Genomic DNA, 20,012 nt, shown 5'->3' with positions numbered 1-20,012 from the left:
GCGGCCAGGGTTTGCTCCCGACGCCCCAGCCCTGCCGCCTCCCCCACCTCACGCCCTCACCCCTGCCCCTCCTCCCCCCTTCTCCCTCCTCCTCCCGCTCTGAGGGGCCCTTCTTTCTTCCTCTGTCAGCTTGGCTTTCTCATCTGCAGTTCAGCCTTTGCCCCCTCTTCCAAACAGCAGATTTATGTAGCAACAACCCCTCAAATTTCACAAATAGCAAAGGAATGAGTGGTGTAATTCCTCAAGGCAGGTTGAGAGCTCTGCCTTGCCGGAACTTATTTTTACTCTAATTAGAAATCAAGAATGGAAAGCCATAGAGATGACTGTTTTCTTTTCAAAAACAATCTCTGTATTGTTAAAACAGAGTTACCCTTTGACCCAGCAGTTCCATTCCTAGGTACACACCTGGAGAAATGAGAAATATATGTCCACGTGAAAACGAGCCCATGAACGTTCATAGCAGCATATTCACAACTGCTAGAAGGCAGAGACAACCTGAATGTCCATCAGCTGATGAATGGATAAACAAAGTGTGGTCTAGCCATAAAATTAATATTTTTCATCCATAATTTGAGATTGAGTACTAATATCTGCTTCAACATGGATAAACTTTGAAGGCATCATGCTAAGGGGAAAAAGTTAATCACAAAAGACCTCATATTGTACGATTCCATTTATATGAACGTCCAGAAGAGGCAAACCTGGAGAGACAGACAGTTTAGTGGCTGAGTAGGGCTGGAGGGGTTTGGGGGATGCAGAGTTGGGATAATAGCTAAAGGGTGTGTGCGTTAGTCGCTCAGTCTTGCCTGACTCTTTGTGGCCCCATGGACTGCAGCCGGCCAAGCTCCTCTGTCCATGGGATCCTCCAGGCAAGACTACTGGAGTGGGTAGCCATTCCGTTCTTCAGGGGATCTTCCCGACCCCGGGATCAAACCTGGGTCTCCTGCATTGCAGGTGGATTCTAAAGGGTAGGGGGTTTCTTATTTGGGTGATGGAAATATTTTAAAAATTGACCTGTGGTAGCCGCATGATTCTAGTCAAAATCACCAAAACATACACTTTAAGTGAGTGAATTCTATGACATGAAAATTTTAACTCAAAAAGTTTCTTTTAAAAGAACACAGATATCTCAAATACGTACAGTTTGGCATTTAAATCCCAGAACTGGGTGTCGTCTGTTATCCAAGGATTGCTGGGGAGGCAGCCCGACATGATGGCGTCATTGGATGAAAACTGCTCACTATACTTAACGATCCTCAAAAGCAAAAAAAAAAAAAAAGAAGAAGAAGACGTGATTTCCTAGAAGTTCAACACCCCAGAGACCAAATCAATCACCACTCAGGTCAATTGAGCAGCCTGCCCTCCATCAACTCTGTCCACGTGGTTATATACTTATTACCATCTTCTCAGAGAAACACTAACAGTTCTCGGGATCAGCAGGTGCTTAAGAGTATCTGTCCTATTTGAGTCATGAAACAAAACGGCGTCTCCCGATCGGGAGAGGTCGGCATCTCCCGACTTCTCTGTACTTGGTTCATAAAACATGGCCTCTTTACCCTTGATCGTGAGTCTTCACAATGCAAAGCTGACTCTGCGTGCATTCAAACAGGGGTCTCGGCACCATCTTGGAAGCACGAGGTCTCCACGGACTCAGTGAGGTTCTGTCACCACCCTGGGGTCCACCCTCTGTCAAAGATGCCCGCGTTTGGGAATTCAGACCCATTATTCAACACTGTGGTCTCGCCGAGACAAACGCAGGCAAGCGCTAATCCCCTCTAGCTGGGTTAGACGTCCTGAATCAACATGTGTCCTGGCGTCTGGTAGTTTGGAAGAAAAGCTGCCAGGTGTTCACCCTGAGGGTGGGCATTGCACCCCTAACATACACATGAGGCGCCTGCCACAAAGCCTGCCTGCCGCCACAAGGGACTGCAGAGCAGGACCCGTGCCCGAAGACACCGCAGAGCCCGGCTCGGAGTCCCGCGCGGAACTCAAGGCCCCGGCTGCAGTTCTCACAGGACCTTCTTATTCCCATCAGACCTCCACCGGGGAACAGCGGGAAGACGGGGGGAGCACGTGCCCACAGGTCCAGACACTGATGGTGTCAGAATCATGGCAATGAGGCTCCGAGACCGTGAGTCTAAAAGTATCCCACAGCCTTTGAGCCTCCTCTAGTGGACTGTCCGCTTGGTTTCATGAGACTGACTTTCTGGAACAGGTCAGAGTAGTAATGCCCTCTGAGAGACTGGATCAAGACAGCCTGAATGCTTAAGAAATCAAACATTAATTTCCAGTCTCTCCCAATAGGATTTTAATCAAAGGCTAACAATGGATGTTTATCAGTACCGCTGAACCATACCATCTAGCCCGTGAACGCTTCCCACTTCCCCACCCACAGACTGTCTAGCGCCTCACCCACCTGATTATTCCTCACCCGAGACCTGGAGGCCAACCCAACTTAACCCCCATGAGACTGCTTTTGTCCCTTTCCGTCCTCAGGAATCTCAAGCCAACCACGACTTGTCAAGTCCTCCTTGAGGCAGAAGTTCTCCTGCCTGACGACCTGCTGTGCCAACCTCAGCAAGAGCAACAGGTTAGAGACCTACCCTCCAAGGGACACAGACGACTTCACCGTGGACCTCATCAAGGCCTGTCGGTAATACATGATCTGCAAGAGACACAGTGGTTAGACCGCCCCTCCCGGGGTGTCGCCAGTGCCGACGCCTACACGCAACTCTGAACGAGAAGCTGCTTCCCCATCACAGCACCCCATCCCGCCCCCGCAAGCCGGCCCCCCAGGACCCCAGGAATCAGGTCTGCAGCACACAGGGGACCCAGCTCCACACAAGCAGCCTCAACTCATCCTGTGCTCGGCTCGGAAAGGACACCACCGGGGAAAAGTGAAAGTTCCAAACCGAGACAAAGGCTTGGCATCTCCCCAGATGCCTCTGATGCAAAGAAGATCTACCCTCACGGCCATTGATACCCAGGGCTCTGTCCTGGGCCCTGGATAGAAGGTCTGCCCACGCGGTTAGCCCGTCACCCTGGACAGACGCTGAGCTCCTCTGACTCTAAGAGCGGGAACCAGGGTGCGGGCACCCACCCCACGTCCCTCAGATCTGCGCCTTCGGAGGGTGCTTCATGTCCCGCGTAGAGCTCAACCCCACGCACATCTTACAAGACATGCTTTGGCGTTCTGTGCCATCCATTACTTTGTAGACAATTGTCTGAACCTTACACATGGTTCTCATTTCATCACTGAGTGCAGAGCAGGAAGCCAAAGCACATATAATTTGTTAGAGGATTAAAAATCAGACTTCCCTGAAACTGGGAGGCTAATTACCTCTTTCCTGACAGAAACCACTGTCTGTTTCTGTAAAAACAAAGAAGCAAAAACCATTAAACAGACGTCATGAAATCATTAGAGTCCAAATACCCATTTGAAACATAAAAACCCTTCCCCAAGAGAACACTGCCCATCTTTGTTTTTTTTACTTTAAAGACAGAATTTCCCCATCACCACTTGTTCCACCCTATTCTGCACAACTGCTGAAGAATTAGATCAGCTGAGAGGTTTGGTGACAGAAGGGGGTGCTTTGCCGCTATAACTTTATCCTACTCTCCTAAAAGCCAAGATGAACCGAAGACCAAGTTCCACCACGGTGCCTACAGAATACCCGGTGGGGGAACTAGCCACTTGGCCAGTACTCAATGTTGCAGGGAAAAGCCACGCCACCTAAAATAAAGCACACACTTCAAAGATTCAAAACCAGCCTCCAATGCAAGCTGAGCCGTTAAATGTGGAAGCTCTCACCTCGGGCTCCATCCTCGGTCTGGATTTTCACAGCAGAGGAAGGATGGCTCTGAGAGGAGCCCCCTGTTTAGGATCCTGGAAGCTCCCGGAAACCACTCAGACCTGCCTCCTCCTGAACCTTCCTACTATCTGACATGCGTCCCTGGTACCACGTGTCTGCCCCATCCAACTCTAGGAGGCTTGGTACAGCTGGTGCTTCTGAAACCAGTTTTCCTAGGTTTGGTGGTGTCCAAGGACCGCCTAGTGTAACTCTGACAGGTCAAGCTGAGCATCTCCATTCCTGGCGGCTAACACCCTGCTGCTGAGTGCCACCGGGTTTGCATCTCTGGAAAAGTCCAAGGATGACATGGTTTCCTTTAGCCGGCTAGTAAAGTAAGTCCTGGGCCAGAGCCCAGTGACAAGGAACGAAGGAAGGTCTGAGCTGGAATGTCCACATGAGTCTCCTTTCTACTTTGCATCATTTTTTTTACTTCGCATCATTAAATTATTTTCATGTGATTGCTTTTCTCAGGGTGGGAAGCTAGGACAAGTGATCTCAGAAAGGCAACGTGTGACTTCCCTGGTGCTTCAGGGGTTAAGAATCCAGCTTCCAATGCAGGGGACGTGGCTTCGATCCCTGCTCAGGGAACTAAGATCCCACGCTCCACAAGGCAGCTGAGTACCTACACCACAGTGAGTCTGTGCGCTCCGGGGGCCACGGCCAAACTGAGACCGGACACAGTCAAAGATAAAAGGTAAATACTTTCTAACGCAGGAAGGGAGCGCTCGGGCACCCCTCTCTGATTTGACCCTCATCCCCACACACTCTTCCTCCTTCGTCGCACTCCTCACAACCAGAATTAGATAGTGTTTGTGCAGCTCTCTGTTTAACCCACCCATCACCCACCAGGCACCACTAGGAGCAGGAAGACCACGTTCATCTTCCCGCGCGTAACGTGGGGCATGGAGCAGACGCTCGCTAAACACCAGACACGTGATGACGGCTGTGTGCTTGGAGGCTGAGGAAAACGGAGATGCATTTCAAGGTGAAGAGAGTATTATTCTGCTTAAAAAACTGAGAACACTCTCCAAGTGGCCCTAATATCTTGGCTATTACGCTAATTATCTGTTCCTATGCTCTCCTAACACAGGGCTGGGTGAGAAGACACAGACTTCAGGTAGAAAAGGACCCCAGGGCCAGGGTGGATTTGCATTCGAATCTAATATAATCAGATGCTTCTGTTCAAGTCATGCCAAGTGGATTAAGAAGAGTATTCCTGGTTTATGCCTTCTGCTCAAAAGAGAAGCTGGACTTTTGTGTGATAATAATCACACAAAAATAGCTAGGTACAAAGCAATTTACACCTCTCTGAGCCCTTAGAAAGTTTAAGGGAGGGAGGTTTTATTATTCTAATTTTCGGCCAAGGAAACCAAGGTTCTGATGTCTCCTGGTTGGTAACTGGCCGAACCAGGATTCAAACCCAGATGTGACCTTGGCAAAGCGGAGAAGTGGGGCTTCCCTGGTGGTCCAGCGGCTAAGACTGCGCTTCCACTGCAGGGGGCTCGGGTTCCATCCCCGGTCAGAGAGCTAAGATCCCACATGGAGCACAGTGCGGCCAAGAGAAAACAAGAATAATAGCAAGAAAGGCTGAAAAAAGGCTGTTTGAAAACAAAAAATCTGAGCAGTGATCCTGGAGAATTAGAAAATGGTCTGTTCTGTTCACCAGTTCCTCGCTTGCCCCTGAAGCTGAGGCTAAGTGCCGAATGGAATGCCCCTGTCCAGCCACGAGACAGTACTTCATATAAAACAGATAAAGAATGAGGGCCTCCTGCGCAGCCCAGGGACCTCTCCCCAGCAGTCTGTTGTGGCCCATACGGTAACAGAATCCAAAACAGAGGAGATGTGTGTGCATTTAACGGATTCACTTCGCTGTACATCTGAAGCTCACATCAGCTACACTCCCATAAACACGAAAAACAAAAGGAGAAACCAAAACCAAAAAAGAACGCGAGCGCCCCAATCCAAGAGGAAGCACACACCTGACTCACTCTTTAATCAACACTAACGACGGTAGAACACACTTCCAGCTGGAAGAGAAATAAGACCTGGGATCTCACACACAGCCCGGTGACCATCATTAACGACGCTGCGTCACACGCTTAGAAGTCGTGCAGAGCATAGATCTTAACTGCTACCCCACAAAGCCGCAATTACGTCAGGGGTGTAGGTGTGACCGCATTGGTGGAACTCACTTTGCCGTATCTATTCGCATCTAACCACCCACTGTACCCCTGAGACCTGCACACGTTATAACGCCAATAATATCTCAACAAGGCTGGAGCGTGGAAACGCTGACGCTGGTAAAGACTGCAACTGTACTCGGGGTGCCCAGTGGGCAGCATCTCAGACACCCTCCCTCGGTGCCCAGGTCCCAGGACGAGCCACTGTTTCCAGCCCTGCGCCCTGTGTGGGCAGACACGGACGAGACACGCAGTCCAGCCTGACCACGGTCTCTGGGCCCCCAGGGGGCTGGCCTCACACACCTCTGGCCACCAGCACACTCACTTCTGGTCTACTCGGCGTGGTCTGACTTCGGCCTGATACCTGTCATTTCTGGGGCCACTATCTCGGTCTTCGGGGTGTTAAAACTTTTTTATATTTTAATTCCCTTCTTGACTTTACTGTCCTTTCAGGGCACTGGGCTTGCTGTGGGCTTTCTAGTTCCCCCAAACTACCAGTGATCTCCTGGAATCGGACTGCAGCGGGTTGCTTGGGGTCTAAGAGCTTGTCCATCTCCATCTCACCGGCATGGGCGTCAGCGTTTATTTCTAACTTTAAGAACTGATGTCCGAGAGGCTGTGGAGAAAAGGGAACCCTCTTACACTGTTGGTGGGAATGCAAACTAGTACAGCCACTATGGAAAACAGTGTGGAGATTCCTTAAAAAACTGGAAATAGAACTGCCATATGACCCAGCAATACCACTTCTGGGCATACACACTGAGGAAACCAGATCTGAAAGAGACACTTGCACCCCAATGTTCATCGCAGCACTGTTTATAATAGCCAGGACATGGAAGCAACCTAGATGCCCATCAGCAGATGAATGGATAAGGAAGCTGTGGTACATATACACCATGGAATTTTACTCAGCCGTCAAAAAGAATTCATTTGAACCAGTCCTAATGAGATGGATGAAACTGGAGCCCCTTATACAGAGTGAAGTAAGCCAGAAAGATAAAGAACATTACAGCATACTAACACATATATATGGAATTTAGAAAGATGGTAACGATAACCCTATATGCAAAACAGAAAAAGAGACACAGAAATACAGAACAGACTTTTGAACTCTGTGGGAGAAGGTGAGGGTGGGACGTTTCAAAAGAACAGCATGTATACTATCTATGGTGAAACAGATCACCAGCCCAGGTGGGATGCATGAGACAAGTGCTTGGGCCTGGTGCACTGGGAAGACCCAGAGGAATCGGGTGGAGAGGGAGATGGGAGGGGGGATCGGGATGGGGAATAAGTGTAAATCTATGGCTGATTCATATCAATGTATGACAAAACCCACTGAAATGTTGTGAAGTAATTAGCCTCCAACTAATAAAAAAATTAAAAAAAAAAAAAAAAAGAACTGATGTCCAGCGTGGGGTGGAGGGCGGTCCAAGAGGGAAGGGATATATGTACACATATACCTGATTCACTTCATTGTATGGCAGAAATGCAACACTGGGAAGCTACTGCATGCGTGCTAAGTCACTTCAGTCATGTCTTACTCTTTGTGACCCCATGGACTGCAGCCCACCAGGCTCCTCTGTCCGTGGGACACTGTAGGCAAGAATATTGGAGTGGGTTGTCATTTCCTTCTCCAGGGGATCTTCCCAACCCAGGGATAGAAACCACGTCTCCTGCATTGGCAGGCAGGTTCTTTACCACTAGCGCCACCTGGGAAGCCCAACTATTAAAAGAAAAAAAATTATCATTAAAAAAAAACAACCTTCTGTCCATGGGACCTGCCTCCTCTAGGTTAACATGCAGGGAGTCTCTCTCCTGTCTGGAGAGTGTGTATCTTGGCAGTAGGAGAGAGGGTTCTGGACTTCTCTGAAAAGACAGAGAATTTGACAGGATGGGGGTCATTAAGAGTTATCGACTTTCTGGGTCAGAAAGGTCAAAATCCCGGTTCTGACACTTCTTGGCTACCTGACTCTGGATAAGTTACCTGACATCTGAAAGCCTCTGCCTTCTCATCTGTAAAGAAGGACAGAAAACGGGGATTGAGTGACATCATCCGGAGTGACTGGCGTGGGGCGGGACCCTAAGCACTGGCTGCTGACGAGGGCTCAGATGCTTCCGCCAAGAACGCGCAGGTGCCGCGCTAGCCCCGGTCAGGAGGCAAATCGGGATGCCCAGGCAATACTGGGGATATAGTCACAGCAACAGGAGGATCTGCTGCTTACGTGAAATTTAAACTTAACTGGGCTTCCTGTATTTTATCTGCTAACCCTCACAAACCTATCAACATGATTATTACTGTCAATACAGAAAAGGCCATGCGTGCATGTGCTCAGCTGCTAAGTCGTGTCAGACTCTTTGCAACTCTATGGACTGTGGCCCGCCAGGCTCCTCCCTCCATGGGATTCTCCAGGCAAGAATACTGGACTGGGTTGTCATTTCCTTCTCCAGGGGATCTTCCCCACCCAGGGATCAAACCTGCATCTCCTGCATTGGCAAGTGGGTTCTTTACCTCTGAGCCACCAGGGAAGCAGAAAAGGTCGTAAAACATTCATGTCAGTGTATGGCAAAAACCACTACAATATTGTAAAGTAATTAGCCTCCAACTAATAAAAATAAATGAAAAAAAAAAAAAATACCAGAGTGGTTGCCATTTCCTTCTCCAGGGGATCTTTCCAACCCAGGGATGGAACCCGGGTCTTCCGCATTGCAGGCTGACTCTTTACCATCTGAGCCACCAGGGAAGCCCATTAAACAGCACACACACACGTATTTCTAGGCAATTCTGAGAAAGCTGTCTCCTGGTAAGACTAGAGACAAACACGTCTTGCACCCAGGAAGGCATGCACGAACCCCGCTGGCTCCACAGCTGGTCCTCCCAGGGTGAAGTCACCTCTTCATACAGCCCAGGGAGGACGCTGTTACAGGGGGAGCACTCCACCCAAGGGATCTTGGCATTCTCTGCATTCCTGGGATTCTGACTTGGGATTTTTCCAGAGCTGCCCAAATAGGGACACGTCCAGAGCCTGTTTACACACAGCCCTGTGGCCCGCGTGCCGGCCCTGAGACCCAGATGCAGGCTGCAGATGATGGGCTCAGGCAGGAGGCCTCAAGGTCCCGCCCTGGGGTGACGGGGACTGAGGCCGGGCAACCCCAGGGAGGGGTGAGCAGGGGCCCTGGGGTCAGGCAGGCATCTGTGCAGAAATGGAGGTGAGGGCCGGGCAAGCCGTGGAGTGAAGCGTAAGGTGGGGAGAACCCCAGGGACGCCGGCAACACAGGCCTTGAGAGCGGAGGAAGCCAGAAACCAGGAAACCCAAGAGCTGCAGCGGTTAACGCAAAGCAGACCGGAAAAGAGAAGGGGGCAGCCAGCCGTCCAAGGAGACGAGAATCCGAGGCTGTGAGCATCGGAAGGAGTCCTTGTGCCGCAGTGTCCTTCCCGATGGGGGCAGGACTAACCGCCCGGCTTCCAGTGGACCAGGGACCTAGAGAAGGTTCTAGAACAGCAGAGCATCAAGGCAAGCACAGGCCTGCTGAACATAGAGCTGGGGGCCTGAGCACAGACCCTGCCATGAAGAGGGCCCCAGGCGCAGGACCGCGTGGTGCAGGTGGGGGTGGGGAGGCGGTACCCGGAGGAGCAGGAGCTACAGAGCCGGGAGGACCCACCCGCCCCCTGGTTCGCCCAGCCTGAGCAGACGGCTCAGTCTCTCTGCAAAACGGAACTGGCGTGACCTTTCTCACCAAGCTGCTGGGAGAAGAGAATAAACTCCAGCAAAGCCTCCAGAAGCCGCGCAGTGGACATCGGGACACATCAACAGGACCCCGAGGGGGCTCTGGGCCCGTCAGCTCACACCTGGCTTCACCAGCCCCAAGAGTGTGTCTGGGACGAGCAGCCCACCCCTACGCCTGTCTCCCCAACTGTGAACACAGACGCCAGAGCTCCCGCGTCACAAGCCGCTTGCTGAGTCCGCACGGAGCCCCGGCGGGGCGAGGCACCCAGGGATGCCCCTGCCAACGCTGGTCGCACAGGAGCCAGAGGAAGACAGCTGTCTGTCACCGGATGGCGGGGAAACACCGGGCGAGGGGTGTCGCTCATGGAGGGCTCCTGGCCGGGGCTCTGCAGGGCACATCACATCCCCCAGAGGCCGAAGGGGCCACCAGTGTGGACAGCGCTGCTCTCCCCAGCCGTCCACAGGGCCAGGCAGGGCGGTGGCGCTGGCGCGGGCCTGCCTCAACCACCAACAGTCAGGGCAGAAGGATGAGAACAGACGAGGATGCAGGGGGAAACCTGGGGTGAGGGAGAGCCCCCCAGATAGGGCCGAGGGTCTCCGGGCCCCACAGATTCGGTCTCCGACAGCAGAGAGACGGTCGTGACAACAGTGAGTGCTGCTGTGCCCAGGGCCCCAAACCCCGATCCCACTCCAGACGCTTGGCATAAGTGACCTCGCTCAGCCCCTGAAGGAGGCACTATCCATATTCCCATTTTACAGACAAGGAAACTGAGGCTTTGAGCTCGAGAGCTTGCCTGAGCCACAGCTTGTCCGAGATCACACAACTGCAGAAGCCGGGAGCGGGCCTACCCTGATGTCAGAGCTCCCACCAGCCCCGTCACAGAACGACCTGGAGACCCTGCTGGAGTCCAGGGGAGGGCTGGCCCGGGCACCACTGCCCACAGCCAGGCTGGGGGCAGGCCGCCACTCAGCCTGCTCCCCGTGGGGACAAGTGCTCTCTGAGATAAAGGGCGCCCCACCTGCCCCGGGGCGGCGGGACCAAGAGGACCCGCTCCCTGGGTCACCCCGCTCCACCAGCTCCTCCCCGGGCTGGGCGGTGCCGGCAGCCACCAGCCAGAGGCAGGGGGTCCCCCAGGGCCCTGGGCACCTGCCAACCCCCAGCCTCTGTCCTCTCTCCACGGTGTTTACAGGTCTTGGGTCATTTGCTTCTGTTTAAGGAAAAGAGGTCTTTCCAAGAATTTACAAATTGTCAGAAACGAGCCCTCTTCAAACCAGCACCGCGAGACAGTCTCTGAAGTGAGGCGGAAACCCCACGCCTCTGGACACCCAGCCCCCGGACACGCTGCGCGCTCCCTGCACCCTCCGCTCGGCCCGACGAGCAGGGACACGGCCCAGCTGAGGCAGAGGGCGCACACACCGGCCCTGGGCCCGGGCGGAGGGCCGGGAGGGGCCCGCGGGCAGGAGAGTTACAGGCCTCTGTTCTTCCTAAGGCGCCAGGGCAGCCCAGTGCAGACGGAGGCGGGGAGCTGGTGGGAGAGAGACAGAAAGACAGTGGGTACCCGGCTGCGACGCCCACCGGCAGCGCGCGCCCCCGCCCCCGCCCCCGAGCACCCCCGCCCCTGCCGCCCACCCGGCGCCCCTGCCCCCGGGCCGCAGCCTCCCAAGCCTCGGCTCCGGCTCCGGGCTTTGCCCAGACAGGGGCCCTGAGGACCCTGCCTCAGGCAGGAGGGGATGGCCTCCCCCTGGGCAGTCGCCCCACAGAGCACCCCCGTGAAGCCGCTCACTCAGCACCTCAGCCACCCCGCCAGGGCCCGCCTCTGCCACATACACACACATACACACAATACACATGCACACATACACACATGCACACAGAGACACACATATAGCGTGCACACACACAATACACATGCATACATACACACATACATACACAAACAACGCATATACACACATATAGCACACATACATACACACAATGCACATACACACATACAGCACACATACACACAACACACATGCACATATACACAATACACATACATGCACACATACACAGAGAGACACGATACACATACATACATACACATACACAGAGACACACATACAGCACACATACACACAACACACATACACACACATACACACAATGCACATACACACATACACACATACAGTGCACATACACACAACACACATGCGTGCACATATGCATACACAGAGACAATACACATACATGCACACATACATACAGAGACACGATACACATACATACACATACACAGAGATGCACATACAGCGCACATACACACAACACACACACATACATACACACAGAGACACAATACACATGCATACATACATACACATATACACATACACATACAGGAACACATACATACAGAGACACACATACAGCGCACATACACACACAACACACATACACACCATACACATACATATGCACATACATACACACAGAGACACATATACATACATACACAAAATACACACACACACATACAGCACACATATATACACAGAGAGACACATATACACACCATACACACACATACACATATGATAGATACACACATACACACAATACACATACATATATATACACACAACACAGAGGGACACACAACACATACATACACACAGACACACATACATATATACACATGATACACACAGAGACACACACATACAACACACATACATATGCACAGACACATACACACCACACACATATAGACACAGATACACATACAATACACATGTACACACATACACAAATACACATACATCCACACAATCCACACCCATACACACATATACACATCCATAACACATGCACATGCATATTCATGCACACATACAGAGACACACATACAAGGCTCACACACATATACATATACACACATACACGCATAATAACACATACAGAGACACATATACACATATAATGCAAACACACATACACACATGCATATATACATAAAATACATACACATACATATAACATACACAGAGAGACATACATATACACATGCTATACACACTTAAAGATACAAACACAATATACAGGTACACACATATACACAATATGCACACGCATGTGTGGTGTGTGGCTGGTTAGACTGAGTGACGGGCCTCCCTCCCCCCACACACAGGTTTCCAGAGCTGCCAGTCATCCATTACAAAAGCAAATTTCCCTGTTCAGTATTTTCCTTGATGATGCTGTTTCCATGGAAACCAAGCTGACAAGGCCTGGGCAATTATCTGTCATCTGACGCAGGGAATGTGAAAAAGGCCGCTGACGGTGCCAAACATGTATCAAGGGAGGGGGGCTCTGAATTAGGGACAGGGGGCCCAGTGGAGTCCCCGAGGTGCCCTCTGGGAATGGACACCCTCCATGCGGAGCCTGCCCAAAACCTGTATGCACTGGTGGAGGTCGCCACAGTCATCCGGAGCTCCGGGTCTCCGTGGGCTAAGAACACAAGTCAGACCTCCTGCCAGCATTTCCAAGCACTGCTGAGGCTTACAGGTGACACACGAGGCTAACGAGGCCCCTGGCTGCTTGCTGCTAAAGACAGCGGTGGACAGAAAGCAAGGGAACCGCCCACAGCTAGTTTAAGTGGGGATAAGCTGGTTTACTGGGACCCGTATTCTCAGCCTGGACAGTCTTGGCCCCCAAGGCCACCAGATGATGTCTGGAGACATTTCTGGACTGGGAGGCATCAGGGAGATGCTCGGAGCTACAGATATCCAGAGGGGGAGACCAGGGGTGCTGTGGACCCCCCCACAAGGCACGGGACAGCCCCACAGAACTATCTGCCCCAAATAACTGTGCCACGCCTGGGAAACCCTAATTGGGGTATCCTCTGTTTCAGCAGCTTCTGAACCACATTTCCTTAAATAAAAACCCATCATAGGAAATGGTTCATCATCAGCAGTGGCCTACTGGGGAAAGGGATCTTTTTAAAAAAAAAAAAAAAAGCAAAGATGCAAAAGAAAGTGGAGAGACCAGGTCCCGTCGTGTGGATTGAGGTTTAAACCCAAAGTTGATTCAAGGGTTGTGAGCCTGGGCCTAGTGTCTTTGAAGGGGAAGGGAATCAGTGGAAACGGTGTGCAAAAGGCCTGTTTGTGCCTCTCTGGCTGAAATGCGTTGATAAGTTTCATCAGATTTTCAAAGAGGGAAGTGATTCAGGCGTCTGAAAACCAACCATTAGACCCCATTGCGCTGGCCTCCCCTCTCTGACACCAGAGCACACAGGACTCCTCTCCCTGGCCGTCTCAGAGCGGAGGTACCACTGCCCTACAGACGCAGACAGACACATGGACACCCGCCCAGCCTAAGGCCCCCCTGACCCAGGCCCCGCCCGACGCATGCAGCAGGGACTGACCTGGTTTACCTGGTCTTCATTTGGATTAGTCACTCGGTCCAGGCCATAGTCCAGCACGTTGTTCACTCCTGGCTGAATGAGGAAAACAACAATGTAAGGACCACTGTAGGGAGAGTCTCCGGTTTCTGATTAACTTTGGATTCTGGCCAAGCTGCCCACCGTGAGACCAAGTTGAGGGTTGTGGCCCAGTCTTTGGTTAGCTACAGGGGTGTGAGGTTCCCCAGGTGTGTGTGTGTGGGGGGGGGGTCTTCCACCACCACAGCATCCCCAGAGGAAGGGAGGGAGGATGGATGGATAGATGGATGGGTGGGTGGGTGGGTGGATGGGTGGTGGTGGTTGTTCAGTGACTAAGTCAGGTCCAACTCTCTGTGATCCATGGACTGCAGCACGCCTGGCTCCTCTGTCCACTATCTCCCAGAGTTAGCTCAGATGCATGTCCATTGAGTCAGTGATGCTATCTAACCATCTCATCCTCTGCCACCCTCTTCTCCTTTTGTTTGCAATCTTTCCCATCATCAGGGTCTTTTCTAGTGAGTCAGCTCTTCGCATCAGGTGGCCAAAACATTGGAGCTTCAGCTTCAGTCCTTCCAATGAATATTCAGGGTTGACTTCCTTTAGGATGGACTGGTTTGATCTCCTTGCAGTCCAAGGGACTGGGTGGATAGATGGATAAATAAATGGATGGGTGGATGGATGGAAGGATGGGTAGGTGGATAGACAACACCAGACTGGATTGGAGTTCATGGGATTGGCACAGGGGCCTCCCGACCGGTCTGCTCCACGGTTCACTGCTCTGGAGAGTCCAGGCTTCAGTCAAGCACCCAGAAGTTCTGATCTGTATTCTGCTGTCTCCCAGCTGGAAGGAGGATCTTGGAAACAACTTCTCCTCTCTGCCCTGAGAACCAGAGATGACCCCTCCTGTCTGTCTGGTTCTTGTGAGGATTTAGCACGATGGACGCTCACAAGAGATGGTTGCTGTCACCAGGCAAGGCCTCTTGTTCATCCTGAGAGCCCAGTGAAGAGGCCTGGCCCAGAGCTGGTCTCCGACTCTGCCACCTCCACCAGGCTGCCTCCCTGGCCAGTCCTGCTCCAGCTCTGGACTCCTTCAGGCCAGCAGTTCAGGTCTTTCACTTCCTCTGTTTGTTTGGTGCAGGCAGCAATCCGGGACCTCCCATCCCAGGGAGACGGGAAAGTCTTACTGTCTCTCTCACACACACATACACACTTGACCCACACTCTGATGCAGTTTCTGGGACCCCAGAGGCAGCTGGAATGGAGACCCCTCAGAGCTGATGTCAGGGCACAGGAAACAGGGGTGAGGGTCAGCAGAGAGGGAGCCGTGCGGCTGCGTGCAGCCCAGGGCAGGCGCTCTCAGTGAGTGCTCCCAGAGAGTGCTCCCGGTAAGTGCTCCCAGAGACGTCCAACGGCCTGTGCTGCTGGCCTGTCAGTTGGATCGCTCCATCCCTGCCCGAGACAGACTTCAAAGCGGATGCTCCTCATCCCGACGCTCCAGGCCACCGAGATGCTGAGACGTTTAAAAAACTCGGGGAGAGGAGACTCAGGGACACCCTGGTCTCATCCCCCACTCCTGGTCCAGTTCCGATGGAGCAGGACAGCCGGGAGGGGGCCAGAGTGCAAGAGAGGCTTTGTCTGCTCCCATCTGTTCACATGTGCTCACATCTGTTCATGTCTGCTCATGTGTGCTCACGTCTGCTCATGTCTGCTCGCATCTTTCACGTGTGCTCACGTCTGTTCACGTCTGTTCACGTCTGCTCACGTCTGCTCATGTCTGTTCACATGTGCTCGCGTCTGTTCATGTGTGTTCACATCTGTTCACATCTACTCACAACTGTTCACATCTGTTCATGTCTGCTCATGTGTGCTCACGTCTGCTCGTGTCTTTCACGTGTGCTTACGTCTGTTCACATTTGTTCACGTCTGTTCACATGTGCTCATATCTGTTCACGTGTGTTCACATCTGTTCACGTCTGCTCACATCTGCTCTTTCACATCAGGCCTCGTTCTGAACACGGCTCCCCAGGGCCTGTGTTCAGAGGGGGGTACCTCTGAGCAGCAATCACGCGATGCTCTAATGACCAAGGAGGTGACAAAGGCCTTGCACACCCAGGGACGCCACGTAACGCTGCCGTGGGAGGCAGAGGAGCTCTCCAGGAGGGGGAGCGGGGCCCCCAGCTCTAACGGGGAGTCAGCACCAGCCCTGGGGCTCTGCTCCCTCACCAGCAAACAGGACCAACTACAGCGCCTCCCACACAGGCCACGCGGCGCCCCGAGGACGTGCGTGCAGCGGCGCCCCGAGGACGTGCGTGCAGCGGCGCCCCGAGGACGTGCGTGCAGCGGCGCCCCGCTGGTCTGTGGCCAAGGCGCCGTGCTCCCAGTGCAAGGGCCCGGCTTCCAACCCCGGTCAGGGAGCTGGACCCCACACGCCGCAACCAAAGACCCCGCGTGCTGCAGCGAGGACCCCAGACAGCCAAAGAGAGAGAAGCTTCTTCTAAAGGAGAAAGAAATTGCACAATGAGGCCTACTGCGGAGCCCAGGCCAGCACGGCGTCCACACCAACGCCTTCACAGATGGAACATCTATGGGCTGTCTGTTCTGAATCCAGGAAGAAAATGAGCAAAACGGCCAAACCCTGATGGGCTCCAAGTTCAAACAGTCCAGGAGCTTGGACACCATGGGAGACGCAGGTCACTCTGGTTCTGAGAACTTGGTTCCCGGTCAGGCACAAAAATCAAAGGAGGACAAGGAGGAACTCTGTTCTGAACACCTGACTTCGAATCCTTTCCCCTGCAGCAGTCGGGGTCCAACGCAGGCGTGAACAGAAACAGCAGCGTTCCCCGTGGCGGGCACAGCCTCTGCTGCGCTGGGGAATGAGGTCGGCCTTCCCGGGAACAAGCTGACGGGGCACCTAGCCGTCACGACTGGTCTCTCTCGCCCACTTACCGCCCCCGAGCCCCACGCTCAAAACCACGAGGCTGAGCACAAGCTCACCCACTCCTCCCATCCTCGCCAGCGGGACCGGACCCGGACGAGGAACGGAGAGGCAGTGAAGAAACGCCATGGCATGGCCACCGCTGCAAGGCGACTCCAGTTCCCGCAGCTGGGGGTTGCTTCTGCCGTGAGGCCTGGGCTCTAGTTCTTTCTTCTTCTTCTTCTTCTTAATTTTTTGGGCGCACCATGCGATGCATGTAATCTTAGTTCCCCGGCAAAGGATTGAACCTAACCCCCTGAACCGGGAGCAGAGTCTTAACTGCTGGACCCCCAGAGAAGTGCAGTTTTTTCTTCTTAAATTCTTTTTCCAAGGCATCGAGTCCCAGCCCTCACACAAGACAGACTCATTCTGGTCCCTCGGTTAGGGAACTTCGCTCCATCCTGACACCAACGGGCGGGCCGTGGGCAGACTCCATCCAGACAGTCAATTTCCTCTTCCAGCCAGAGGGCCCTAGGCGCCAGCCAACACTGAGCTCCTGCAGATTCAGCTCCAGCCCCAGACGGCCGAGCCGCCCAGGGTGGGAAGTACAGGCGGGGCAGGAGGCGTGAGAAGAAGCGGGTGAGCTAGGGGGCGGTACTCACAGGGCATCGGTGCACCAGCCAGTACGCCTTCTCCTGGCAGTCCAGCGCGAACCTGTCCGCCTTGTTCCGCTCCTTCCCGGCCCTGAAAAGCCACAAGCCACGCTGCAGGCCAGAAAGATGCTGCATCTTTTGCTCACTGATGGGCCCCCTTCCCGATGGGCCCCATTCCGGACCACTCTCCCCATCTGCCCAGGTAAGCTGTATTTGCCGTAATAATAATGACGATGATGAAAATAGCAAACCTTAATACCATACTTAAGTGCTGAGTACCCTGCTCAATACTTCTATACATATTGACTCATCAAATCCTCCCTGTGAGCAGCCCAGGGACTGAAGCAGAGAGAGGCTGAGACCCCACTGAGGGTCACGGGGTCACCAGGGGGCAGAGGCCAGACCTGAACTGGGAACGGGCCCTAGAGCCCGGCTCCTCCGGAGAGCATGGGGCGCGAGGTGATAGAGGCCCCATGACCAGCTGAGGGTCAGACCATCCCCACCCGCGCCGCCCCTGCAGGAGTTTGGAGGACTTTCTGGGCTGACATTCACCCACTGGCTTCCGAACTTTCCCTGTTCTGACAAACAACATCATCAACACCCGAGAGCGGGGGCGGCCGGCAACGCAGGAGCCTGCACGGGGAGTCCCGGCTTCTCTCCAGCATCACTTCCACTCTGCTGCTTCAGAGAACTTGTGCCAAGTCAGGGTTTTCCTGAGTCCCCAGATTCCTGGGAAAGGTTACTTGTGTTCCTTCCCATCGCAGTCTCCCCTGACTTCACAGGTAGGAAACGAGGCCGTGCTCGTTATCCCACCGTGGGCCCGTCAGTGCCGTTTCCACGGCAACCTGCGCTCCCTCGGGGAGGCTCGTTCTCCCAGGCAACGCAGGATGACGCACACACCCTCTCAAGACTCGGTCGGCGGGTTCGTGTGCCAGCTCACGTGTGGTGAGTAACTTCAGAACACCCAGCCAGCACAGTGGGCGGGGAGGGCCCTTCCTGTAGGGTGCTCTGCAACCTCCTCTGGAGTTAACTACAAACACTGTCCCCTTGCCAACCTAAGTGGATTTTCTACTGGGTTAACTAGCCAGGAAGATGAGCCACAGATGGCCTGGGGCACTGGGGACTTTCCGTAATGCTGGCAGCTCTGGAAATACAGTCGAGGGCTAATTTACTGCCGTGTCCTCTCTGGCTTGCTCATCTGCGATGGAGGTTATTGAAGGAGAGTCGTGAGGAACGGGCTCCAAGAGAACCATGGGCAAGGAATTACCTTAGTTTGTCAGTTTATGATCTTTAAAGCAAAAGTATTCCTTAATTAATCAATTATTCACTCACTCCCACAGTCATTCAATGTTGTATTTATTGATCTCCACTCTGATCCAAGCACTGGGAGAACCAGACTGTGAAGGTCTGAATGTTAGCAACTCTCCCCCAAGATTCATACACTGAAGCCCTAGTTCCCAGTGTGATCGTACCTGGAGGCAGAGCCTTTAAGAAGCACTTAGAGTTTAGAAGCAGTTAGATGAGGCCATGTGGGTGGGGCCCTTGGATAGGATTAGTGCCCTGGACACAGGAGACACAGGCCAGCCTCCTCTCCCCACCACCCCCACCCCAACAAAAAGACCACCAGCCACCTGCAAGCCGAGAAGAGTCACCATCAGAAACCAGACCCTGGCAGAACTGTGAACCCTGACCTCCCTGCCTCCAGGCCTGCAAGAAAATGAATGTCTTCTGTCTAAGTCACCCACGGGACGGTATTTCACAATGGCAGCCCGAGCAGCATGACACGCAAACATGTGTCTTGCCCTTGAGTAGCTTCTGGTCTAAATGTCACAGAGAGAGTCAAGAAATAAATGTGAAATCACAAGTTTCGCTGTGTGCTCTAGGGACACCCTCCGTGTACTGCATGCAGCATCAGGGACGGCCACTGGGGTGCTTCATAAATCTGTCTGCGGTTCCCCCCACGGTGAGGTAGGTCCGTGTCCTCCCCCACAGAGACCGGGTGGGGATTTCCAGCTATCTTGACCAATAAAGCACGTCAGGAAGACGGCACCGCGCAGCTTCCGAGGCTGGGCCATCACAGGGGACTGCCGCCACCTCCTTCCCTGTGGTATTTGCCCTCAGAGCGTCCGACCACCTGTAGGCGGTGAGATGCCGGATGCTGTGAGGAAGGCCCAAGGCAGACCTCCTGGAGAGACCCCGAGGAGAGGAAGGGATGACTCCAAGCCCTCCTCCTCACGGTGGACGTGGGTCACAGAACCGTGCATG

At 53.3% G+C, this 20,012-nt stretch overlaps 1 protein-coding gene across 7 annotated transcripts in view; it reads right to left on the bottom strand.

Annotated features, from left to right (window-relative positions):
* The window catches only part of RGS9 (regulator of G protein signaling 9), a 70,518-nt gene that overhangs the window by 22,361 nt on the left and 28,145 nt on the right, over positions 1-20,012 (bottom strand). For 4 of the 7 annotated variants that reach the window (XM_043905745.1, XM_043905739.1, XM_043905744.1 and 1 more), the window contains 5 exons: positions 17,757-17,838; positions 14,166-14,237; positions 3,341-3,370; positions 2,604-2,665; positions 1,142-1,255 (listed from right to left, as the gene is read on the bottom strand). In XM_043905745.1, coding sequence (XP_043761680.1) covers positions 1,142-1,255; positions 2,604-2,665; positions 3,341-3,370; positions 14,166-14,237; positions 17,757-17,838 — 360 coding nt within the window. The remainder of the gene's footprint in view (positions 1-1,141; positions 1,256-2,603; positions 2,666-3,340; positions 3,371-14,165; positions 14,238-17,756; positions 17,839-20,012) is intronic. The other 3 variants (XM_043905740.1, XM_043905742.1, XM_043905743.1) reach the window with 3 other exon arrangements.

This window comes from Cervus elaphus, chromosome 5, assembly GCF_910594005.1.
Source record: "Cervus elaphus chromosome 5, mCerEla1.1, whole genome shotgun sequence".
Taxonomy (NCBI): Eukaryota; Metazoa; Chordata; class Mammalia; order Artiodactyla; family Cervidae; genus Cervus; species Cervus elaphus.
The sequence above is the reverse complement of the archived record's forward strand: the minus strand, read 5'-3'. Positions and strand labels throughout refer to the sequence as shown.